Raw genomic sequence first — 27136 nt, 5'->3', positions numbered from 1 at the left:
TGTGCTGCTGTCAGATTACACAAAAGTCAGTGTATGCGGCGCTGCAAGACGAGATTTCTCCTCTGCAGTAAAAGATACGTTTGCCGAGGCATATGAGCTGAGGAGGCGGCGGTGTTCATATGCTTTGGCAAACACTTTGTATATATAAAAAAAAATTCCCGGCAATGATTTATTCATCCACATCGATTGATGTGAATGGAGAAATCGGGTTTGCCAGGGCATACGAGCTAAGTGGGTATGGATGTTGGGCGGAGCTCCTATGTCCTGGCAGACGCCTTTCCCCTCCTTTTTTTTTTTTTTTTTTGCAGAGATTTTTTCATCCACATTGATCGATGCGAATGAAGAATCTGTGCCGTTCATTTTTTCTTTCAGCCCAGAGGCTGAACGGAAAAAAAATCACATTACCCGTATGCTCAATATAAGGAGAATAGCAGAAACTCCTAATGCTGGCCATACATGTAATGATTGCGGAGATCCTCAAATGCCAGGGCAGTACAAACACCACACAAATGACCCCATTTTGGAAAGAAGACACCCCAAGGTATTCCGTGAGGGGCATATTGAGTCCATGAAAGATTGAAATTGTTGTCCCAAGTTAGCAGAAAGGGAGACTTTGTGAGAAAAAAACAACAAAAAAAAAATTTACGCTAACTTGTGGCAAAAAAAAAAAAACTTCTATAAACTCATCATGCCCCTCATTGAATACCTTGGGGTGTCTTCTTTCCAAAATGGGGTTACATGTGGGGTATTTATACTGCCCTGGCATTTTTTACAGATTTTGATTTCAAACTACTTACCACACATTAGGGCCCCTAGAATGCCAGGGCAGTATAACTACCCCACAAGTGACCCCATTTTGAAAAGAAGACACCCCAAGGTACTCCGTGAGGGGCATGGCGAGTTCCTAGAATTTTTAATTTTTTGTCACAAGTTAGCGGAACATGATGATTTTTTATTTATTCATTTTTTTCTTACAAAGTCTCATATTCCGCTAACTTGTGACAAAAAATAAAAACTTCCATGAACTCACTATGCCCATCAGCGAATACCTTGGGATGTCTTCTTTCCAAAATGGCGTCACTTGTGGGGTAGTTATACTGCCCTGGCATTCTAGGGGCCCTAATGTGTGGTAAGTAGTTTGAAATCAAAATCTGTAAAATATGGCTGGTGAAATCCGAAAGGTGCTCTTTGGAATGTGGGCCCCTTTGCCCACCTAGACTGCAAAAAAAGTGTCACACATGTGGTATCTCCGTACTCAGGAGAAGTTGGGGAATGTGTTTTGGGGTGTCATTTTACATATACCCATGCTGGGTGAGAGAAATATCTCGGTCAAATGCCAACTTTGTATAAAAAAATGGGAAAAGTTGTCTTTTGCCGAGATATTTCTCTCACCCAGCAGGGGTATATGTAAAATGACACCCCAAAACACATTCCCCAACTTCTCCTGAGTACGGTGATACCACATGTGTGACACTTTTTTGCAGCCTAGGTGGGCAAAGGGGCCTACATTCCAAAGAGCACCTTTCGGATTTCACCGGCCATTTTTTACAGATTTTGATTTCAAACTACTTACCACACATTAGGGCCCCTAGAATGCCAGGGCAGTATAACTACCCCACAAGTGACCCCATTTTGGAAAGAAGACACCCCAAGGTATTCCGTGAGGGGCATGGCGAGTTCCTAGAATTTTTTATTTTTTGTCACAAGTTAGCGGAAAATGATAATTTATAAAAAAAAAATTCTTACAAAGTCTCATATTCCACTAACTTGTGACAAAAAATAAAAACTTCCATGAACTCACTATGCCCATCAGCGAATACCTTGGGATGTCTTCTTTCCAAAATGGGGTCACTTGTGGGGTAGTTATACTGCCCTGGCATTCTAGGGGCCCTAATGTGTGGTAAGTAGTTTGAAATCAAAATCTGTAAAAAATGGCCGGTGAAATCCGAAAGGTGCTCTTTGGAATGTAGGCCCCTTTGCCCACCTAGGCTGCAAAAAAGTGTCACACATGTGGTATCTCCGTACTCAGGAGAAGTTGGGGAATGTATTTTGGGGTGTCATTTTACATATACCCATGCTCGGTGAGAGAAATATTTCGGCAAAAGACAACTTTTCCTATTTTTTTATACAAAGTTGGAATTTGACCGAGATATTTCTCTCACCCAGCATGGGTATATGTAAAATGACACCCCAAAACACATTCCCCAACTTCTCCTGAGTACGGCGATACCACATGTGTGACACTTTTTTGCAGCCTAGGTGGGCAAAGGGGCCCACATTCCAAAGAGCACCTTTCAGATTTCACCGGCCATTTTTTACACATTTTGATTTCAAACTACTTACCAAACATTAGGGCCCCTAGAATGCCAGGGCAGTATAACTACCCCACAAGTGACCCCATTTTGGAAAGAAGACACCCCAAGGTATTTCGTGATGGGCATAGTGAGTTCAAAGAAGTTTTTATTTTTTGTCACAAGTTAGTGGAATATGAGACTTTGCAAGAAAAAAAAAAAAATCATCATTTTCCGCTAACTTGTGACAAAAAATAAAAAGTTCTATGAACTCACTATGCCCATCAGCGAATGCCTTAGGGTGTCTACTTTCCGAAATGGGGTCATTTGTGGGGTTTTTCTACTGTCTGGCCATTGTAGAACCTCAGGAAACATGACAGGTGCTCAGAAAGTCAGAGCTGCTTCAAAAAGCGGAAATTTACATTTTTGTACCATAGTTTGTAAACGCTCTAACTTTTACCCAAACCATTTTTTTTTACCCAAACATTTTTTTTTTATTAAAGACATGTAGAACAATAAATTTTGAGAAAAATTTATATATGGATGTCGTTTTTTTCGCTAAATTTTACAACTGAAAGTGAAAAATTTCATTTTTTTGCAAAAAAATCTTAAAATTTTGATAAATAACAAAAAAAGTAAAAATGTCAGCAGCAATGAAATACCACCAAATGAGAGCTCTATTAGTGAGAAGAAAAGGAGGTAAAATTCATTTGGGTGGTAAGTTGCATGACCGAGCATTAAAACTGTGAAAGTAGTGTAGTGCAGAAGTGTAAAAAGTGGCCTGGTCATTAAGGGTGTTTAAGGTAGGGGGGCTGAAGTGGTTAATAAGGCCTAAATGTATGAAATTTGCAATGGTGGATCAATACATTTGGGTGTTGTTACAGCAGACATTCAGAGAGCAAACACTAGCCTTCGGTATCTAAACAGCATATGCACAGTCAAAGCTCAGCTCTGATTGGTTGGGAGAGGGCCCCCGCGCCAATCCCAGAGGCATCCTCTTTTGTCACTTTCTTAAAAACTCTGTTATCTGAGCCTAGGAAAGCTGTGTGATTATTAACATGGCTGTTGTTGCTGTTCAGATACAGTTGGTGTCCCAAATTTCAGAATGGACAAGCCACCGTCCATTATAAAGAAAACTGAATGTGGCTGAATCAGTGGATTTTCAGACCTTTTGAACATGGAATGCTTTTCAGCGTGGTTCATGAATGAGTTATGATATGTGTGGTATTGTTGAATCAATCCCTTTATCCACAACCTCAGAAGTAAGTCAGATTTTTAATGATGTTGTGTCGAAGAAGATTTTTTATTGCAAGGGCTTCAAGGGGAACCTTATGTCCTGATTTTTTCAAGAGCTTTATGGTGCTTTTATCGTAGTAGTGTATGAAAGGTGTTTTATTACTTGGTGCTGGATATCCAAATCCTGCGATGTGAACCAGGTCACAAAAGTGAATGGCAAAAGAAATGGCCATCAGGCCAGTGGTAGGTTTTATAGAAATCTTCTTGGTTTTGTCACTGTGCATCAAGAGTTTTGTAGCGGCAACGTTCATGAAGTACGGGTTCAGGATTCGGATGTTCTCAGGCTTCACTTTCCAGATTAGTGGTGGGCTTCTCCAGAAACCTGTTTTATTCCTCTTGTCATCATTTAGGATTGTTTTCAGCCATTTCAGATCTAGACCCTTGAATGGCACCAGCACCATTAGTGTCTCTGGATTATTGTCCAATAGCAAGTTGAAGTGCGCAGATTCTGGGTAAAACAAGCGTAGTGTGGTCTTACTGCCCACATCTTTCTTATAATTATGAACCGGGCCATTGTTCAACCGGATGACTATGTCATATTTATCAATGATCTCGCCCAAGGAGCTGTTTTTCATGCGGTATCCATTCCCCACCACAACACAGCGACGACACTGCAGTCTATCAATCTCCTGGGGTATGTCATAATAATTGGAGCAAGCTAGCGCCTGCATTATCAGCTCCTCACTTCCTTTGGTGCCAAATGGCAAAGCATACAAAGATGAAGTCTGTGTCCAGAAATAGTCACTGAGCTGCAGGAAGATGCTGTGATTTCTTGAGTAATTGGGGAATATGGCAGCTGCTTTGATAGCGACGTCTCCTGGCGTGCATGCAGCTCGGATATGCTCATATGACATACTGTACGTGTAATAATCTGTTCTTCTATATAAAGTAATTCCGATAAATATTATGACAGAAGCAAAAAGCTCCATGATCATCAATCTAGAAACATGTTTTCTTGCAGAGTTTTTCATGGTTGCTGGTTGAACTTTCTCATTGATAGAATTAATACCTCATTGAAACAAAATGATGTAATCATCTACAAAACCTAAATGAAAAAGAAATGAAAAACAGGTAAAAACCGAGGAAACATATAAAATGTAATAGTGTAACATCATAAGTTTTCTGTATTAGATCTATTAAAAGGCTTGTTAAATCTGAAGTAAAGAAAGCAGAATAAAAAAGTACTATCAATACACGTTTTATTTTATTTTTTTCTTCTTTTTCCTTTTATTAAGCAATAATATTTCCATACAAAATGAAACATCATAGTTATTTCCATTTCTTTAAACCCTACCCCCCCTATTCCCTCCCAAAAGGTGGAGTCAGGAAAAATTACAAATTCCATTCTCCCCATACCTTACACCATTTATCCTCAGAATTTCTTTGTTTATATAAGATATTTTCATACCTTTTAATCTTGTTAATAAAATGTAACCATATATTTATACTTGGAGTATTAGATGAGAACCAAGCCCGTGAAATCAGAAGCCTTGCCAAAAAACATTATTTTAACCAAAATAATCTTTTTGTATTTATGGCACCCAACCTTGGAAAGATCACTCAAAATCCAAGACTCTACTGTAAATGGAATAGCCACTTTCAATTTTTGTGTAGTATAATTATGTATTCCCTTCTCAGTATTCTTTGAGTTCTGTGCAAGTCCAAAACATATGTAAATGATCGGCCTCTGGTGAATCACACCAAGGACAGTTAGAAGTGTTTCTCAAATCCCATTTATTAAGCCATACATGTGTAATATAGATTCTGTGTAAAATATTAGATTGAACCAATATTTTATTAAAATTATGAGAAACTAATCCCACATTCACCAGTATTTTATCCCAATCATCCAATTAAATCATTGGGCAATCACTTCTCCAGGCCTTTTGCCCCAGAGAGTGTACATTAATAAATTGTGCTTTATGTAGATATTTATAACATTGAGAAATCTTAACCCTCTGTGCTGGCTTTACTATCAAATCATGCAAAAATGTCGAAGTGTCTATATCAAAAAGCAATTTTTTTTTTTATACTAGAAAGTGCAGAACGTAGCTAAAAATACCGAAACCAAGATAAATTAGATATATTTTCTCTTTGTGCTAACTCCAAAAAATAAAAAATGTGGCCATTTCCAACCACCTGTGCAAGATAACAAATATTATTATGTTGCCAATACTGATCCCCAACAAATTCATCTAAGGCCTGCAAATAATAATTATGCCAAAGGGGAGTGTAACAAAGGGATCCCATTATTCCCAACCAATCTCTAACAGTACTCCAGTACTTGATAAGTAGCTTCACTGCAACTCTATAATCCTGTTGGGGATTAATTAATTGGCCAGATTGAATAAAGCAAAGATATTATCATCTGAAGAAGTCTTCACCAAAATTCTACAAAGTCGGCTTTTCTCCCATTCATATTACAGCCATAACTGTGATTCTATAAAATAGCCCTTGAAACAGGGAAGATTTAATCCTCCCTACTCCATCGGCTTATAAAAATACTCCAATTTAAGCCTTACTCGCTTTCTCCCCCAAAGTAAATCATTAATGATTCTCTCAATCAGTTTTAAAAAATTATCATCAATCCATACTGGGAAGTTCCTGAGGATATACAATAGTTGGGGCAAAATCTCCATTTTCACCAGGGATATTCTATCGGCACTAGATAGCGGGAGTCGGAGCCATATCTTTATTTTAGATCTCAATTTAGTTATCAATGGGATCAAATTAAGCTGTAAGAAATCTTCAATCTCAGAAGAAATAGTAATACCCAAATATTCAAGTGAATCAGAGATCCTCAAATTGCTGGACATCTCCTCAGTAAGAGGTTCTAGTCTATCTAAAGGCATAAGAATAGTTTTAGACGAGTTTACATCAAAACCCAAAACTTCACCAAAGGAATTACCAACTCGAATAACCCTCAAGAGAGTAGTATTAGTATGTTGTATGTAAAATAAAACATCATCAGTATATAGGGAAAAATGATCTTCTGTGCCCAATGTCCCAAACCCTTCAATCCTGGGATCCTGCCTGACCCTAACAGCAAGGGGCTCAATATAAATATCAAATAATAATAGACAAAGTATACATTCTTGCCGAGTATCTCTCCAAAAGGAAATACACCTTGTAAGCATCTTATTAATATTCAACCTCTCCTTGGATTTGTACAGAAGCTTAACCATAATTACAAACTTAATACCAAATCCCATCTTCTTTAGCACCCTCCAGAGGAATATCCCCTCCACCCTGTCAAAGGCCTAAGAAGCATCCAAAGACAGGATGGAGCGAGAGACCCCCCGGGAGGGCTGAATATTGCCAAAAAGGCAGTGCAAATGAGTACTATTATTAGGAATAAACCCATTTTTGGTCAGGATGTATAATAGATTAAATAACTTTAGACAACCAAGTAGTAAGAATCCTTAAGAGAAGCTTAACATCTGTATTAAGTAAAGAAATCGGCCTACATGAACCCATGTCTAAGGGATCTTTGCCTTTTTTCAATATTTGTACTATTACCGCCCCTGTCATTCATTCCGGAAGACTACCATCCTCTATTGCCTCAATAAATAACTTCAGAAGACGGGGACGAACCACCTCCCTATATTTACAATAAAATTCATATGGGAGTCCATCAGATCCTGGAGAAGAGTTTCCCACACACGCTTTTAAGGTGGCCTCTAACTCTTGCAAGGAGAGTTCCACATCAAGGGACTCTCTTTGGATATCTGTAGGACTGGAAGAGAGATAGAATCCAAATATGAATGAATCACATCATCTGAAACACTATTTTCTGATTTATGCAATTCAAGAAAATATTTCATGAATGCCTCTTTAATGCATTCCTGATCTTAAATAATTTTGCCTTCAGAAGAACAAATGCTAATTATCTCTTTTTTTATCCTGATTAGAGATCACCCTAGCTAGCATTTTCCCTGGGCGACCTAATTCAGAAAAATATTTTTGTCCCCTAAAAAAAAGCCTTTGCTGGGCCTTATCCAGAAGAACGTCAGAAAAGGCCCGACTTGTCCTCTGCATAATTTCATAATTTCTTAGTTTGTTCTGTGTTCTTACTGCAAAACTCATCCATACCGGCAGCCGCTGCTTCTTGCAAGTCTCTTTTTTAGCATAGCTTTTCCAAAATTAGAGATATTACTAATAAACACCCCCCTCGTGAAGGCCTTAAATGCACCCCATACCAAATGGGTCCTTGATGAGTTATAATTGCTATCCCAAAATAATTCTATCTCCTGTTTAATCAATTCATGGTTGTCCATTATACAAATTCAATGAGGATTCAATCTAAATGGAGGTCTAACACTGTATTTATCATCCACCATACATAACTCAATAAAGAGAGGTAAATGATCGGATAGAGACCTAGCCTCATATTTCATACATTTTATATATTTCAAATATTTTTTATTTATCAGAGCTAAATCTACCCTAGACATCGACCTCCCAGATTTACTAACACAGGAACATGCTCGCTTCCCCTTTCCTAAATATCCCAATATTTCCACACAGCCAGATTCCTGGAAAAAACAGGACAAAGGAGACCCTTATCGCGGGATATACATGTCTCTCTCCATAGAAACCCTCTCCTTTTCTGGATCAATAACACAATTAAAGTCCCCCGTCACAATGACAGGGCATTCAGGCCACTGATCCATAAAAGTTAGTAAGTAGTTAAGTACAAGAGAAAAGGGGGGAGTAATATAAATAAAAGCCAAAATACATACTTTCCCAGATAAGTTTCTATAGAGGAAAACAAATCTCCCCTGCTTATCGATGGAGGAGGCCCGGCAGACAAAATCAATCCCTTTGTGAATTAATACTGTTATTTCTCTTGACCAACTAGTAAAAGTGGAATGATAGGTCTGCATGGCCCAACCCCCATCGAGTTGAGGGATCTCCCCCTCAGTAAAGTGGGTCTCCACTAAGCTGAAAATCGCTGGAAGATGTCTCCGAACCCGATCAAAAACTGTCTTTTTAATTTATCACCAAGATCCCGAACATTCCAGGTTAGGATTCTAACTAACATCAATCAGCCCCCCAAAAATGACAGTTTCTACCTCCCCCCCAACCTGGGAGACGCATTGCAACCCACCCCACAGACTATATACTTCCCACTGACCCTACCCCTACCCCTCCAGCTCTTGATCCGCCACTGTCTTAGGACAGATCTCTCAACTGAGACCACCTCTCCTCATTTCCCTCCCCACCCGCCACAATGAAAAAAAAAAAAAAGGATCAGATGTTATTCTGATCAAGCTAGTCTACCACAAGGTCAGGAGTATCATAAAAGTAAGTCCCACTATTAAAGATTATCCACAGTTTCGCCGGATAGACAAATTAATATTTAATGTTCTTTTCACAAAGTCGTCTCTTAACCTCAGTATAGCTACGTCTCTTTTCTTGACTATCCTTAAAAAAATCTGGAAAAAAGGACAATCTATTTCCATTGTATAGAATAGGGGGGCACTCTCTTGCCCTTCTCAAGATCATGTCCCTATCTCGTGAAACAAGTATCTTCACAGGAAGTATCCGCGGATACCTTCCAGGAGTTGGTTTACCCCCTGGAACTTGATGGGCCCTTTCCACAAAAAATAATGGAGAGAAATGCTCCCTTCCAAACTTCTCCAGAATTAAATTGTGTATCATATCACCAGAATTGTCCCCTTCTCTGCCTTCTGGTAGACCCACAATTTTCACATTACATCGCCTAGACCTGTCTTCCAGATCCACCATCTTTTCTTTTAAAGGCGTTATCCTCAGCTCTCAACATTGGGAATTCCGTTTAAGCATTTTAACTTCTCCAGAACCTCCACAGTTTTTTCTATGGTAGTTACTCTGTCCCGTATTTTGGAGACATCATCTTTCATCAAAACCACATCGGTCTGAAGGCGAGTTGAGATGTCTTTTATTAACTCTCCATTTTTTTTAACTGCACCCAAAATTTCATTCAGTGGTGAGGATTCATCTTTGGATTCTTTTCTTTTTATTCTCCTCTCCTTTCTCCTCCCTCTTTTCTCCTCCCCTCCCTCTCCTTTTTTTTTTTCCTTTTTCCTTTCCCTTCTTTCCCCCTTCCCTCCCCTCTCTACCTTCTTATATTAAATACTAGAGGGGAAATACCACAAACAATCAGATCAAAACTTGCTGTGGTAAAAAGTAAAAAAAAGCAAAGAAGAAAAAAAAGGAGAAAAAAATTGTTCATCCAAATAGTTCATCCAAAGTACAACCAGTAGTATTCCAATAATATATTCTGAAGAAAAATAAATAAATGAGACCTTTGATATGACGAAGCAAACACAGAAGAGTCAGAGGATATACACAAGAAGACAAAAGGCAGGGTGGATCAAACAAACCAAGGAAGACAAAGAACAGCATCTCTTCAAACTTTGATCCTAGGACCGGTGGGGAACGGAGAATGAGGAGGCGGAGGAGCAAGGAGCGGAGTAGCAAAAGAGAGCAGGCAGGAACCAGAGACAGGAGTTCTCCACGGAACACCAGATAGGAGCGGGCAATCATGGCACGGAGATGGGGAGAGTGTTGAGGAGATCTGGACATGTATCAAAGGTCGAAAGCGGTGGGGCCCTCAGGTCATCTAGGGTAGTGCATAGGTTACACGGCGTGGCAGGTGGAGGGGGAGGAGGGATGCGCAACGTAGTGTGACTACATCATCACGTAAGCCCATCAGAATTGTAAAATATATATATATATATATATATATATATTTATTTATTTTTTTAATTAAAATAATGCTCCCTTTATCAGCTCTATAGTAAATACAATTTAGCATGTTTGTTATACAGTGCTGCCCATAATTATTCATACAAATTTTGACTTAAAGGGAACCTGTCATGTGGATATTTGATTATAATCTAACTAATTATATACAATCATTAACTACTAAAAAGTACCTTAGATGTATACACTTACTGGTGTGACAGATGGTTATCTCATAATATACACACAAAGATGCCACATGCCGCATGCTAATGAGCTGATTGGAGTCCAGCGTGATGTCATTGAGTCCAGCGTATATTTAATTCAGAGCTATAGCCACTCCCCTGCCCACCTGCTGCTGGTTCATATGGAAACAAACTGTCACTCAGCAGCAGGTGGGCGGGGAGAGTCAGGAGCTCATGAATATTCATGACTCATCATTATCAGCTGGAGCTTTTCAATACAAGATGTTGGCAGATTGACTGGGTCAATTAAAGAAAGTGACCCAGCATTGTGCTAAGAGAATCAGTCACTTATTTATGTTGCCCTTAGTTAGGACACCATAAAACTGGTGACAGGTTCTCTTTAAAGTTACTTTTATTCAACCAGCAAGTAATTTTTTGACGGTAAATGACATAGGTGTCTCCCAAAAGATAATAAGACGATGTACAAGAGGCATTGTTGTGGAAAAAAATAACATTTCTCAGCTTTTATTTACATATGAGGAAAAAGTGTCCAGTCCAAAAATTATTCATACCCTTCTCAATAATCAATAGAAAAGCCTTTATTGGTTATTACAGCAATCAAACACAATGAGCTTCAAATCTTTCAGGTTGGAGGGTCTTCTTGCCATTACCCTGATCTTAAGCTCCCTCCACAGATTCTCAATTGGATTCAAGTCTGGACTCTGGCTGGGCCACTCCAAAACGTTAATGTTGTTGTCTGCTAACAATTTCTTCACCACTTTTGCTGTGTGTTTTGGGTCATTGTCATGCTGAAATGTCCACTTGTGCCCAAGGCCAAGTTTCTCTGCAGACTGCCTGATGTTGTCGTTGAGAATCCTCATGTATTGCTCTTTTTTCATGGTGCCGTTTACTGTGATTCGTTCCCTGGTCCATTGGCTGAAAAACACCCCCAAAGCATTAGGTTCACACCACCATGTTTGACAGTGGGGATGGTGTTCTTTGGGTTGAAGGCTTCTCCTTTTTTACGCAAAATGAAGGAAACATCATTGTGACCAAACAATTAAATTTTTGTTTCATCTGACCATAACACAGAAGACCAGAAGTCTTCTTCTTTGTCTTTCTTTGAGCTTTTGCAAAAGCCAAGCGAGCTTTTGTGTGCCTTACCAGGGGTATGAATAATTATGGGCAGCACTGTATATTTGCAATGCCTTTTTGCTGTTTTTATGATGAACTTTGCGTTCATATGTTGATGCAGCTGTACACTATTATGTACTCAAATTAGCAAAAAAAGACACATAAAATAAAGGATTAGTTAAAAGCAGCTTGCTGATGAATTGTCTCCTTTCGGACTGTGAGGCAAGCTTAGAATTTTAAATGTTCATGATAATTTGCTGTAAAAGGCACAATGCGTGATATTTGGTTATTTTATGAGTAATCATTTTTATTGATTTTGCATAGCGTATGATTACAGAAGGAATTCAGTATGCAAACAGAGTGTATATATGAAAAAACATTTGGCATTACACCAATAATAATAATACGGTACAATACAGTTGAGGGTGAGGAACAAACCCTCAGTTTGCCTCATAAAAATAACAGGAAATCAGGAAACAAAGCAATTATTCAATTCAAACTTACTTCCTTTAATAGAAACTAAACTCTAAGTTCTTCACTTTAGCAACGAAATAAAATAAAACTAAGACTGGAAAATATAAGGTCTATCGAGCAGAGCAGCGGCCTATCCTAGATGAAAATATGCTATTTATGGTACATAGTAGGAACTCAACATCCAGGGTGACCAGGTCTTTTTCTTTAACCACCTCAGCTCCCCTAGCTTAAACACCCTTAATGACCAGACCACTTTTTACAATTCTGCACTACACTACTTTCACCGTTTATTGCTCGGTCATGCAACTTACCACTCAAATGAATTGTACCTCCTTTTCTTCTCACTAATAGAGCTTTCATTTGGTGGTATTTAATTGCTGCTGACATTTTTACTTTTTTTGTTATTAATCAAAATTTACCGAAATGTTTGCAAAAAAATGACATTTTTCACTTTCAGTTGTAATTTTGTTTTAAAAAAAATGACATTTCTATATAAATTTTTCTCTAAATTTATTGTTTTACATGTCATTGATAAAAAAAAATGTTTGGGTAAAAAAAAATGGTTTGGGTAAAAGTTATAGCGTTTACAAACTATGGTACAAAAATGTGAATTTCAGCTTTTTGAAGCAGCTGTGACTTTCTGAGCACCTGTCATGTTTACTGAGGTTCTACAATGCCCAGACAGTAGAAAAAACCCACAAATGACCCCATTTCAGAAAGTAGACACCCTAGGGTATTCGCTGATGGGCATAGTGAGTTCATAGAACTTTTTATTTTTTGTCACAAGTTAGCGGAAAATGATGTGTTGTCTTTTTGTTTTTTTTCTTACAAAGTTTCATATTCCACTAACTTGTGACAAAAAATAAAAACTTCCATGAACTCACTATGCCCATCACGAAATACCTTGGGGTGTCTTCTTTCCAAAACGGGGTTACTTGTGGGGTATTTAAACTGCCCTGGCATTTTAGGGGACCTAATGCGTGAGAAGTAGTTTGAAATCAAAATGTGTAAAAAATGCCCTGTGAAATCCTAAAGGTGCTCTTTGGAATGTGGGCCCCTTTGCCCACCTAGACTGCAAAAAAGTGTCACACATGTGGTACTCAGGAGAAGTTGGGCAATGTGTTTTGGGGTGTCTTTTTACATATACCCATGCTGGCATTAGCCCTTCTATTCCTTTGTATAGATAATCTTCCGTTTGATGAAAGACATGTCATAGGGCATATTTTACTTAGTGCTAAATTGGTTATCACTAGACATTGGAAAGAAGTGAATCCTCCAGCAATTTCCGAAGTGATCCATACTCTTAATGCCACATGTAGACTTGAGAGACTTCTCCCAGACTCAATGTTAAGCCAACCTTTAACTGCTTCCCGACTGCCTAACGCAGGATTGCGTCCTAGACGCATATAGACGCTTATACGTGTCATCTCGTGAGACGCAAGATTTCCTGTGAAAGCGCGCACACAGGCGCGCGCGTTCACAGGAACTGCAGGTAAGCGAGTGGATCTACAGCCTGCCAGCGGCGATCGTTCGCTGGCAGGCTGTAGATGCGATTTTCTTTAACCCCTAACAGGTATATTAGACGCTGTTTTGATAACAGCGTCTAATATACCTGCTACCTTGGGGTGTCTTCTTTCCAAAATGGGGTCACTTGTGGGGTAGTTATACTGCCCTGGCATTTTATGGGCCCTAATGCGTGAGAAGTAGTTTGAAATCAAAATGTGTAAAAAATGCCCTGTGAAATCCTAAAGGTGCTCTTTGGAATGTGGGCCACTTTGCCCACCTAGGCTGCAAAAAATTTTTTTATACAAAGTTGGCATTTGACCGAGATATTTATCTCACCCAGCATGGCTATATGTAAAATGACACCCCAAAACGCATTGCCCAACTTCTCCTGAGTACGGCGATACCACATCTGTGACACTTTTTTGCAGCCTAGATGCGCAAAGGGGCCCACATTCCTTTTAGGAGGGCATTTTTAGACATTTGGATCCCAGACTTCTTCTCACGCTTTAGGGCCCTTAAAATGCCAGGGCAGTATAAATACCCCACAAGTGACCCCATTTTGGAAAGAAGAGACCTCAAGGTATTCAATGAGGGGCATGGCGAGTTCATAGAAGATTTTATTTTTCTGTCACAAGTTAGCAGAAATTGATTTATTTTATTTTTTCTCACAAAGTCTCCCTTTCCGCTGACTTGGGACAAAAAGTTCAATCTTTCATGGACTCAATATGCCCCTCAGCTAATACCTTTGGGTGTCTTTTTTCCGAAATGGGGTCACATGTGGGGTATTTATACTGCCCTGGCATTTTAGGGGCCCTAAAGCGTGAGAAGAAGTCTGGAATATAAATGTCAAAAAATTTTTACGCATTTGGATTCCGTGAGGGGTATGGTGAGTTCATGTGAGATTTTATTTTTTGTCACAAGTTAGTGGAATATGAGACTTTGTAAGAAAAAAAAATAAAAATCTATTTCCGCTAACTTTTGCCAAAAAAATGTCTGAATGGAGCCTTACAGAGGGGTGATCAATGACAGGGGGGTGATCAGGGAGTCTATATGGGGTGATCACCCCCCTGTCTTTGATCACCCACCTGTAAGGCTCCATTCAGACGTCCGTATGTGTTTTGCGGATCCGATCCATGGATCCGTGGATCCGTAAAACACATACCAACGTCTTAATGGAGCCTTACAGGGGGGTGATCAATGACAGGGGGCTGATCAGGGAGTCTATATGGGGTGATGACCCCCCGTCATTGATCACCCCCCCTGTAAGGCTCCATTCAGACGTCTGTATGTGTTTTGCGGATCCGATTCATGGATCTGTTGATCCGTAAAACACATACGGACGTCTGAATGGAGCCTTACAGGGGGGTGATCAATGACAAAGGGGTGATCAATGACAGGGGGGTGATCAGGGAGTCTATATGGGGTGATCATCCCCCTGTCATTGATCACCCCCCCTGTAAGGCTCCATTCAGACGTCCGTATGTGTTTTGCGGATACGATCCATGGATCCGTGGATCCATAAAACACTTACGGACATCTGAATGGAGCCTTACTGGGGGGTGATCAATGACAGGGGGTGATCAATGACAGGAGGATGATCAGGGAGTCTATATGGGGTGATCAGGGGTTAATAAGGGGTTAATAAGTGACAGGGGGGTGTAGTGTAGTGTGGTGCTTGGTGCTACTTATTACAGAGCTGCCTGTGTCCTCTGGTGGTCGATCCAAGCAAAAGGGACCACCAGAGGACCAGGTAGCAGATATATTAGACGCTGTTATCAAAACAGCGTCTAATATACCTGTTAGGGGTTAAAAAAATCGCATCTACATTCTGCCAGCGAACGATCGCCGCTGGCAAGCTGTAGATCCACTCGCTTACCTGCAGTTCCTGTGAACGCGCGCGCCTGTGTGCGCGCTTTCACAGGAAATCTTGCGTCTCACGAGATGACGCGTATATGCGTCTAGGAGGAATGAATCGACCGCCGCCAGGACGCAATCCTGCGTTAGGTGGTCGGGAAGCAGTTAAAGGTTGGCTTAACATTGAGTCTGGGAGAAGTCTCTCAAGTCTACATGTGGCATTAAGAGTATGGATCACTTCGGAAATTGCTGGAGGATTCACTTCTTTCCAATGTCTAGTGATAACCAATTTAGCACTAAGTAAAATATGCCCTATGACACGTCTTTCATCAAACTGAAGATTATCTATACAAAGGAATAGAAGGGCTAATTCGGGGGATGGAGATACCCAGATACCAGTGGTTTGTGCTATCAGATCGAATATCGAACACCAAAAGGGAATACGTTTAGGACATGCCCAGAGGATGTGAATAAGAGAACCGATATTACCACATTCACGCCAGCAACAAGCCGAAGTACCAGGGTATATGATGCTTAAGCGATGAGGCGTATAGTACCACCTAAGGGCTCTTTCACACCTGCATTCTTTTCTTCCGGCATAGAGTTCCGTCGTCGGGGCTCTATGCCGGAAGAATCCTGATCAGTTTTATCCTAATGCATCCTGAATGGAGTGAAATCCGTTCAGGATGCATCAGGATGTCTTCAGTTCCGGAACGGTACGTTTTTTGGCCAGAGAAAATACCGCAGCATGCTGCGCTTTTTGCTCCGGCCAAAAATCCTGAAGACTTGCCTCAAGGCCGGATCCGGAATTAATGCCCATTGAAAGGCATTGATCCGGATCCGGCCTTAAGCTAAACGTCGTTTCGGCGCATTGCCGGATCCGACGTTTAGCTTTTTCTGAATGGTTACCGAGGCTGCCGGGACGCTAAGTCCTGGCAGCCATGGTAAAGTGTAGCGGGGAGCGGGGGAGCAGCATACTTACCGTCCATGCGGCTCCCGGGGCGCTCCAGAGTGACGTCAGGGCGCCCCAAGCGCATGGATCACGTGATCGCATGGCATGTCATCCATGCGCATGGGGCGCTCTGACGTCATTCTGGAGCGCCTCGGGAGCCGCGCGGACTGTAAGTATACCACTCCCCCGCTCCCCGCTCCTACTATGGCAACCAGGACTTTAATAGCGTCCTGGCTGCCAAAACGGATCCGTCTTCAAATGCTTTCAGTACACTTGCGTTTTTCCGGATCCGGCGTGTAATTCCGGCAAGTGGAGTACACGCCGGATCCGGACAACGCAAGTGTGAAAGAGGCCTAAGAAGGGTTTTAATCCCGGCCTCATAATGTGTAACGCATTTAAATGTAGCCCCAATAAAACAGACTGCCTCAGCCCATCTCTCCTCTGAAAATGACAATTGAAGATCGCTTTCCCATTTTAATAAGGGAGGAGATTTGCTAAATTTAGACTTGTCATTTAATACATTATATAAATGATGAGTTGTATGCTGTTTAAATAGAGAGGGTGACTGGAAAATCCTAACCACCTCTGGGTGAGATTTAGGAGGGGAGAGGAGAAGACTGCTGAGGCAGTGGCTAATTCTCATATAAGAGAGAAATTGGGAGGAAGGTAAGCAGTATGTTTGGCATATTTTATCAAAAGAAATCATAGCTGAGTTTTCCACTATTTGGGCAGACGATAAAATGCCGGCCGCGGACCAGGATGAGAGATCAATGTTATTTATACACAAACTTAGGGTATTCATCGATACATGTGGTAATATGTTGAGATTGGCTATGCCTTGAGATAAGTGAAACTTAGACCAAAGTATGATGGCATGTTTCACCATAATCAGAGGATGGTCAACACTCTTAGATTTTAGTAGAGATAGGCAGAGTAGATCCTTAAACGATCCATTAGGGGTAAGAATGGATTCCATATTAACCCATGGTTTTGTTGAAAATGGATTCCACCACTCTCTAGTAAAAGAGAGATTAATAGAGTGAAAATAGTCTTTGATGGAGGGAAGGCCTAGTCCACCAGCCTGTTTCCTTCTGAACATAATGGATTGGGCTACTCTAGGACGACTAGATTTCCATATATAGCTATTTTTTTGAGCTTCTTTGAAAAAGGAATCAGGAACTGGAATAGGTAGTGTCCGGAAAATATAGATAAGCTTAGGTAAAGTCATCATTTGAAATGATGCTATTCTACCAACCCATGAGATCTCTTGCATGCTAAAGGTTGCGAAATTCTTTGTCATAGTGGCAAGGAGTGGTACATAATTGTGTTGGTATGCGAGTGAGCAAGGGTAGGACAATTTGATTCCCAAATAAGGGAGGTGTGATGTTTGCCAGTCAAGCGGGAACATATTTTTTAGGATTCAAAGCTCTGTCAGAGGAATGTTAATAGGGAGTACTTGGGATTTGGAGTTATTAATTTTGTAATATGAAAGACAGCCATAGTGAGAAATGATGGAAAATGCATGGGTTAATGATTGGTTAGGATTAGTCATTGTTAAAATAATGTCGTCAGCATATAGTGATATTACATGTGACTTTGATCCTATTCGTAATCTGTGTATATCGGGAGAGAGGCGAATATGTTGAGTTAGGGGTTCTAGGGCTAAAATAAATAAAATGGGGGAGAGAGGGCATCCCTGCCGGGAACCATTCGTGATGTGGAAACTTTTGGAGAGAACACCATTGACAAAAATCTTTGCTAAAGGGTCTGAATATAGTTCACATTTAGTTGAAAGTATTCTTGTAAGGCCTCATGCACACGACCGTTGTGTGCATCCATGGCCGTTGTGCCATTTTCCGTATTTTTTCGCGGATCCATTGACTTTCAATGGGTTCGTGGAAAAATCGGAAAATGCACCGTTTTGCAGCCGCATCCGTGATCCGTGTTTCCTGTCCGTCAAAAAAATATGACCTGTCCTATTTTTTTGACGGACAACGGTTCACGGACCCATTCAAGTCAATGGGTCCGTGAAAGAACACGGATGCACACAAGATTGGCATCCGCGTCCGTGATCCGTGGCCGTAGGTTACTTTCATACAGACGGATCCAAAGATCCGTCTGCATAAAGGCTTTTTCAGAGATGAGTTTTCACTTCGTGAAAACTCATATCCGACAGTATATTCTAACACAGAGGCGTTCCCATAGTGATGGGGATGCTTCTAGTTAGAATATACTACGAACTGTGTACATGACTGCCCCCTGCTGCCTGGCAGCACCCGATCTCTTACAAGGGGCTGTGATCCACACAATTAACCCCTCAGGTGCTGCACCTGAGGGGTTAATTGTGCATATCATAGCCCCCTATAAGAGATCAGGGGCTGCCAGGCAGCAGGGGGAAGACCCCCCTCCCCAGTTTGAATATCATTGGTGGCCAGCGTGCGGCCCCCCCTCCCTCTATTGCAATATCATTGGTGGCCAGTGTGCGGCCTCCCCCGACCCCCCTCCCTCCCTCTATTGTAATATCATTGGTGGCCAGTGTGCGGCCTCCGTCGGCCCCCCCTCCCTCCCTTTATTGTAATATCATTGGTGGCCAGCGTGCGCCCCCCCCTCCCTCTATTGTAATATCATTGGTGGCCAGTGTGCGCCCCCCCGGGCCTCCCCTCTATTGTATTAATATCAATGGTGGCCAGTGTGCGGCCTCCCCTCTCCCCCCCGATCATTGATGGCAGCGGAGAGTTCCGATCGGAGTCCCAGTTTAATCACTGGGGCTCCGATCGGTAACCATGGCAACCAGGACGCTACTGCAGGCCTGGTTGCCATGGTTACTTAGCAATATTACAATATTAGAAGCATCATACTTACCTGCTGCGCTGTCTGTGACCGGCCGGGAGCTCCTCCTACTGGTAAGTGACAGATCATTAAGAAATGCGCCGCACAGACCTGTCACTTACCAGTAGGAGGAGCTCCCGGCCGGTCACAGACAGCGCAGCAGGTAAGTATGATGCTTCTAATATTGTAATATTGCTAAGTAACCATGGCAACCAGGCCTGCAGTAGCGTCCTGGTTGCCATGGTTACCGATCGGAGCCCCAGCGATTAAACTGTGACTCCGATCGGAACTCTCCGCTGCCACCAATGATCGGGCAGGGAAGGGGGGAGAGGGGAGGCCGCACACTGGCCACCAATGATATTACAATAGAGGGAGGGGGGGGCGACGGAGGCCGCACACTGGCCACCAATGATATTACAATAGAGGGAGGGGGGGCCGATGGAGGCCGCACACTGGCCACCAATGATATTACAATAGAGGGGTGGCCGGGGGGGGCGCACACTGGCCACCAATGATATTCAAACTGGGGAGGGAGGGGGGTCTGCCCCCTGCTGCCTGGCAGCCCCTGATCTCTTACAGGGGGCTATGGTACGCACAATTAACCCCTTCAGGTGCGGCACCTGAAGGGTTAATTGTGCTGATCACAGCCCCCTGTAAAAGATCCGGTGCTGCCAGGCAGCAGGGGGCAGTCATGTACACAGTTCATAGTATATTCTAACTAGAAGCATCCCCATCACTATGGGAACGCCTCTGTGTTAGAATATACTGTCGGATCTAAGTTTCACGATGTAACTCAAATCCGATGGTATATTCTAACATAGAGGCGTTCCCATGGTGATGGGGACGCTTCAAGTTAAAATATACCATCGGATTGGAGAAAACTCTGATCCTATGGTATATTAACTCCTGACTTTACATTGAAAGTCAATGGGGGACGGATCCGTTTGCAATTGCACCATATTGTGTCAACGTCAAACGGATCCGTCCACATTGACTTGCATTGTAAGTCAGGACGGATCCGTTTGGCTCCGCACGGCCAGGCGGACACCAAAACGACTTTTTTTTTCATGTCCGTGGATCCTCCAAAAATCAAGGAAGACCCACGGATGAAAAAACGGTCACGGATCACGGAAAAACGGAACCCGTTTTTGCGGACCGCAAAAAAAAACGGTCGTGTGCATGAGGCCTGAGGCTTTAGTAATAACAGGTCTGTGATTGGGATGGGAAAGGATAAATGGGTTGTTCCTCCAAACTGGAGGGGGAGAGGATTGGAATTGTTCTGCCAGCTGAAGGGGCATGGTCAGACCATTTGATAACACCAATGGATGAGTTTAAAGTGTGGAAAAGGGTTGTTTGGTCTACTAGAAACATGTCGATTCTAGAGTAAGAGAGGTGTGAGGCGGATAAGAAGGTGTAGTCCCTTTCCTGGCTGTGCTGAGCCCTCCAGACGTCTATGAGGCCTTCGGAGTGGAAAAAAGCTGCTAAGCCTATAGGGGAGTGTCTGAAGGGATTAGTTGAGTCAAGAGAGGGATCCACTATTGCAGGCATGGCCAACCTGTGGCTCTCCAGCTGTTGTAAAACTACAATTCCAACCATGCCCTACTGTAGGCTTATAGCTGTAGGCAGTCTGGGCATGCTGGGAGTTGTAGTTTTGCAACATCTGGAGAGCCTCAGGTTGGCCATCTCTGCACTATTGAGTTGAAATCTCCACAGATGATTAGTTTACCTTGCTTCATTTTGTGGACTTTCTTCATAACTCTATTGTCACGGGGTTCCGAAGGTGCACTCGGTCCCCCATTGCCCGCAGAACTGTTGCTTAGCTTTTGGAATGAGGTTCTGTGTTTGACCTCATTCCCAGGGCGGCTTTACTAGCTGGGTGGCTCCCTGCTCCTAGTCTGCCTTGAGCGCCGAGCTGATCACTCGGTGCTCGACTGGTTGGTCTGTCGGTCATGTGACGCTGGCCACGTCACATGACCCTCACTCCCCACTATAAATACAGGCAGCCTGCTGGCTACAGGTTGCCTGTTAATTTCTAGGTTCCTGGCTATTTGTTGGACTGCTGTATACTTACCTGATCCTGTTCCCTGACCATCCTTTTGCCTGCTCCGCCTGTACTGCGCATCCGTCCTGGTATTGTGACCTCGGCTCCCACCTGACTACTCTCTTAGGACTCCTCTTGTACTTCTCTGCTCTCCTGGTATTTATGACCCCGGCTTCTCCTGACAATTCTCTGCTTGCTCCATTTGTACTTTGCAGCTTTCCTGGTATTGACTCGGTCCGTTCACGTCCTGTTGTTTGTCTGTCTGTCATCCCTGCACTTATTCCAAGTTAGGGATTGCCGTCCAGTTGTCCCCTGTCATTAGGACTCGCGAGGCAAGTAGGCAGGGCCAGGGGTAAGGGTGGAGCACAGTGGTCACTTCCCTACCCCTGTGTGTACGCGACCGTTACATCTATGTAGAAAAGAAATCTGGTGTTCATTTGGAGCGTAAATGTTCACTAGTGTATATTTGATATTATTCACCAAACATACCAAGACAACGTATCTGCCCCGAGGATCTATCACCTGTGAGAGTAGAGAAAAGGACACTGAGTTTTTGACAGCGATAAATACTCCTCTGTTTTTCTGCACATTGTGAGAATGAATTATAGTTGGGAACAAGCGGTGTCTAATCCTGTAAGCATCTTTCTGCAACAGGTGAGATTCCTGAATACACAGTATATCAGCTTTACCAGACATCGCCTCTTTCCAAAGATAAGCCCTCTTCTGTGGACAGTTTAATCCCCTGGAGTTGAGAGAAAGAATGGTCAGTCCCATGGTCTTGTTCCATGGCGCTGAAAGTGACCGCTGCACTGCTCAAAACGACCTGAGGGAGATATAAGCAAAATTAAGTACAATACAAAGTGAAGCATTGTTGGGAAATAAAAGAAAAAGATAATAAAAACTGAAGTAGACAGAACGATGTGTCTACTGAAAGGGGCAACAGTTCCATATTGAAGCCAAGTATAGGAACCAATTTAAACTTGGTGGAGTGTAATATAACCGGATATGCACCAGTAATGGCTATAAATGTAAATGTGGCTGGAATACGTGTTACACCACCTGTGGTAACTAGATAAGTATCAGGAATAAACATGTAGTGTGTAGCAGTCACTTGTTAAATCCGTTGAAGTAAGAAAAGGAGGTAACTGCTTCATTTTCTTCTGAAATCTTCATGGCTTGCCCACGTAGAGTCTGCAAACGGCATTTCAGTGTGAGGGTATGACTAGTGACTGTAACTTGTAAGTGAACAGGAAAAGTCCTTGAGAAGACAGATATGGAGATCACTTTTGATGTTGAGGAGTATATGGAGTATTGTGAACTGGGGTAGCGATGGTAATTTGCCAACCTTTCAAGAGATTTTTCCCTTCTTCAAGGGACCGAACTAGGTGAGAACGTCCATCTTTAGATATAAGTAGCTTCATAGGATATCCCCATTTATAAACAATTTCATGTTTGCGTAGGGAAAGTGTAATAAGTAGAAGCTCACGGCGTTGTCTCAAAGTGGCTGCAGAGAGATCTGTATACAATCGAATAGATTGGTAAAGAGCCGGGAGAGTGCCTAATTTTCTGGCTGCCATCATCACTGCCTCTTTTGTTGGAAAAAAGTGGATACGCGCTAATGCGTCTCTAGGGATATCTGGTCCCAGATGTTTCGGTTTCGGAACCCTGTGGGGTCGGTCAACAATTAATTCTTGAGGAGAGAGCTTAGGGATAAGAGACACAAAAAGCTTCTGAATATAAGAAGGCAGTTCTATATTAGTAATATCTTCTGGGATGCCGCGAAACTTAATGTTGTTCCGTCGCAAGCGATCCTCTAGGTCTGCCATTTTTTGCTTGATATTTTCCATTTCGTCCGCCATTTCATTATGAGCATCAATTACTTCATTTTGGGATGTTGCAAAGTCCGACATTTTAGACTCAATATGCGTCACCCTTTGCTCAATGTTGTGCAATTTAGCAGACATGGGAGCTAATAAGGCTGCTAGATTGTGCTGCATTGCTGATTTCAAAGCTAGCAGCATTTGTTTTAAAGAGTCTTCTGACACTAGTTTATCAGAGGCAGGATAGTTAGTGAATAATTCTGACTCTTGTGATGCCAGATTTTGAGGAGAGGTAACCAGACTAACCTGGAGATCATCAGATAGCTCTATTTTCGGTCTCCTCTTCTGTGGGCTAGAGGAAGGCGAGCTGGAAGTGCCTGCAGCGCCATCTTGTATGTCCTGATGTCCCAATCCTACCGCTCTAATGTCTTCTGGGGTAGCGGGAAACGGTGGCGTTTTTAGGTGAGAGGGATCCAGGAGGATAGGGGGAGAGATGGAGGTAAAATGTTCTGAGACCAGTGTTGGAGACGGAGCGCTCAGCGGTGGTGTGGCGGGAGCAGAAGCGGCTCCAGGGCTCCGGGCGCCATCTTGGATTTTCCCTTTCTCAAAATATTTCTCCAAGTTTTCGCTATTAAGCCTTGGGAGCAGTCGTTTAGATTTCCCCATCTTTACAGAGCAGGGTGGACCTCTTTTCGGGCTGTTTCAGGTGGAATTGGAGGTATTGTGCTTGTTGTAAGTCGCTATGGTGCAGGAGCTGCTGGGCTATGCGTCCATCAGACTCGGCAGCCAAGCCACCATATTTGGTTATTTTAACCATCAGAAGCACTTGATGTGTAACCCTGCAGGAGGATTCATGTGGGGTAATTTTACGCCATAGTACAATCTGCTACAAAATCCTAGTATTTCACATGCAGATTTTGATATGCATTTGTAATGGATATGCTATGGATTTCACATTTTGCAGTGTATATAGTAAAATCTGCATCAAAAGAGACATGTAGATTTTAAAGTGTTTAAAGGGTTTGTTCATGGCATAAAAGTATGTCATGTGTGAATCCTCCCTAATATGGTCCCAGTTAATTAAGCATATTCAAAATTATTAATGTACAAATCGTCTATTAAGTAGCATTTCCTACACATTTTTAAATAGTACATCATACAAACTAAGCAACAAGACATGTAGCTCCTAAGAAATCTAAAAGAGAAGGGAAAACAAACAGCAGCACTCTAGGTATGCCAGGTGCAAATTCCAGACCAGGAACAGTAAACTAGAAATGATGAAAAGAGGGCAGCACTCTGATCTTGTGATGAAAATAAGGTGATGTTTATTACACCCAAAAGCAATGCAAAGCTTGAAATCTACCAACAGAAAAAGTAACTGATCAATAATAATAGTGGTAGGTTGTGGTGGCTCACTAGCAAGTAGTTAAGGTATGGTGCTGTAAGCTCATATAGAGGGAATCACCCCACCCTCTCTTAAAAGGCAAATGTAGTAATAGGAAAATGAGCGAGCACTCATACACTTGGCAACCAAATTGACATGTGCAGAAAATATTTATTAAATCCCCATAAAATACAAGTGATAAAATTTATAAGAACAATGTAGCAATAATATACAACATTACAGTCACATAAATTGTGGTAGATATGATCGATACTATATTCGATAAAAATATATTCGATAGAAATATTCGATAAATTGAATGGTAGAAAATTCAATGTTGAAATATTCGATAGAATATTCGATACCACTCAATAGCGTCGATAAATTCAATAATATATATCACACCAAAAAACTTAAAGTATATGCTGTTATTTGGGAAAGAGGGGGTATTATCTTCTAGAGCTCTATCCCAATTTAGGAAACTGAATTGACATGTGCAGAAAATATTCCTGTGGACACTTTATGAACATATTGCGCTCCCAGTGAATACACCTACAACATTTTCAGTGACATTCAGTTTCCCAAATTGGGATAGAGCTCTAGAAGATAATACCCCCTCTTTCCCAAATAACAGCATATACTTGGAGTTTTTTGGTGTGATATATATTATTGAATTTATCGACACTATTGAGTGGTATCGAATATTCTATAGAATATTTCAACATTGAATTTTCTACCATTCAATTTATCGAATATTTCTATCGAATATATTTTTATCGAATATAGTATCGATCATATCTACCACAATTTATGTGACTGTAATGTTGTATATTATTGCTACATTGTTCTTATAAATTTTATCACTTGTATTTTATGGGGATTTAATAAATATTTTCTGCACATGTCAATTTGGTTGCCAAGTGTATGAGTGCTCGCTCATTTTCTTATTACTGATCAATAATAATGTCCAAAATTATACTACAGATGTTACCTGTTTATATGTGCATTACAAATTGTTCACCTCACTCTTACTCATTTGTCAGAAGCTCAGAGTAAACATTTGATGTGCTGCAGACAAATGGATATATATGGCTACAAATAATTTTAATACCGATCGTTAGTCCCCATATGGGGTCACTACCGAGCAGAATATCTTGCCTGCGTATAAAGACCCTAGTCCCAAGTGTGTATCATAATAATACATTATAATTTAACATACCTCTTCATGTTGTGTCACGCTAGGAGTGAACTTGACTTTGAGAACTCAATGACAGAAGATATAGTTTTAAGTTGAAGACAAAGTTCAACTCAACACTGCATTTAAAGAACTTTGAACTATTTGATAAGAAGTAAATAATTTACCACATACATTCCATTGGTTTATGTGAAAATGGTTTATCTACTGAGATTTATTGCACCATATATATATATATATATATATATATATATAAGTGATTTCAAAAGAGGCACAAGTCATTAGCTTTGTATTCATTTTTATTTTCATATTCTTAAAAAGGAATCACAGAATCAGTTTGTATCAGAAAGAATTTAATGAAAGGGATCTTAGGAATAAAACTGTGGAACTAACATATTTATTTTGTTTAAGTTAGGGCTCTTTCACACTTGCGTTCTTGTCTTCCGGCATAGAGTTCCGGCGTCGGGGCTCTATGCCGGAAGAATCCTGATCAGGATTATCCTAATGCATTCTGAATGGAGAGAAATCCGTTCAGGATGCATCAGGATGTCTTCAGTTCCGGAACGGAACGTTTTTTGGCCGGAGAAAATACCGCAGCATGCTGCGCTTTTTGCTCCGGCCAAAAATCCGGAACACTTGCCGCAAGGCCGGATCCGGAATTAATGCCCATTGAAAGGCATTGATCCGGATCCGGCCTTAAGCTAAACGTCGTTTCGGCGCATTGCCGGAGCCGACATTTAGCTTTTTCAGAGTGGTTACCATGGCTGCCGGGACGCTAAAGTCCTGGCAGCCATGGTAAAGTGTAGCGGGGAGCGGGGGAGCAGTATACTTACCGTCCGTGCGGCTCCCCGGGCGCTCCAGAGTGACGTCAGGGCGCCCCAAGCGCATGGATCATGTGATCACATGGATCACGTCATCCATGCGCATGGGGCGCTCTGACGTCATTCTGGAGCGCCCCGGGAGCCGCACGGACTGTAAGTATACTGCTCCCCCGCTCCCCGCTCCTACTATGGCAACCAGGACTTTAATAGCGTCCTGGGTGCCATAGTAACACTGAACGCATTTGGAAGACGGTTCCGTCTTCAAATGCTTTCAGTACACTTGCGTTTTTCCGGATCCGGCGTGTAATTCCGGCAAGTGGAGTACACGCCGGATCCGGACAACGCAAGTGTGAAAGAGGCCTTAGTGGTAATCAACCAATTATTTTACATGAAACTATATCTCTCCCTATGATTTGCAAATAATGTTCATATGTACATTAGAGATGTCGCGAACATAAAATTTTCCGTTCGCGAACGGTGAACGCGAATTTCCGCAAATGTTCGCGAACGGGTGAACCGCCATAGACTTCAATAGACAGGCGAATTTTAAAATCCACAGGGACTCTTTCTGGCCACAATAGTGATGGAAAAGTTGTTTCAAGGGGACTAACACCTGAACTGTGGC

At 41.8% G+C, this 27136-nt stretch overlaps 1 protein-coding gene across 1 annotated transcript; it reads right to left on the bottom strand.

Annotated features, from left to right (window-relative positions):
* Nucleotides 1–3118: 3118 nt before the first annotated feature.
* Nucleotides 3119–25789, bottom strand: LOC121003919 (CMP-N-acetylneuraminate-beta-galactosamide-alpha-2,3-sialyltransferase 4-like). The gene is made up of 2 exons (XM_040435855.1): nucleotides 25715–25789; nucleotides 3119–4632 (listed from the first exon to the last, which is right to left on the bottom strand). The coding sequence occupies exon 2, from the start codon at nucleotides 4556–4558 to the stop codon at nucleotides 3548–3550; it is 1011 nt and encodes a 336-aa protein (XP_040291789.1). The 5' UTR covers nucleotides 4559–4632; nucleotides 25715–25789; the 3' UTR covers nucleotides 3119–3547.
* Between the last annotated feature and the right edge of the window lie 1347 nt (nucleotides 25790–27136).

The sequence above is a fragment of the Bufo bufo genome, chromosome 6 (genome assembly GCF_905171765.1).
Source record: "Bufo bufo chromosome 6, aBufBuf1.1, whole genome shotgun sequence".
NCBI lineage: Eukaryota > Metazoa > Chordata > Amphibia > Anura > Bufonidae > Bufo > Bufo bufo.
Note: the sequence above shows the minus strand (reverse complement) of the source record. Positions and strands in the feature narration are given on the sequence as shown.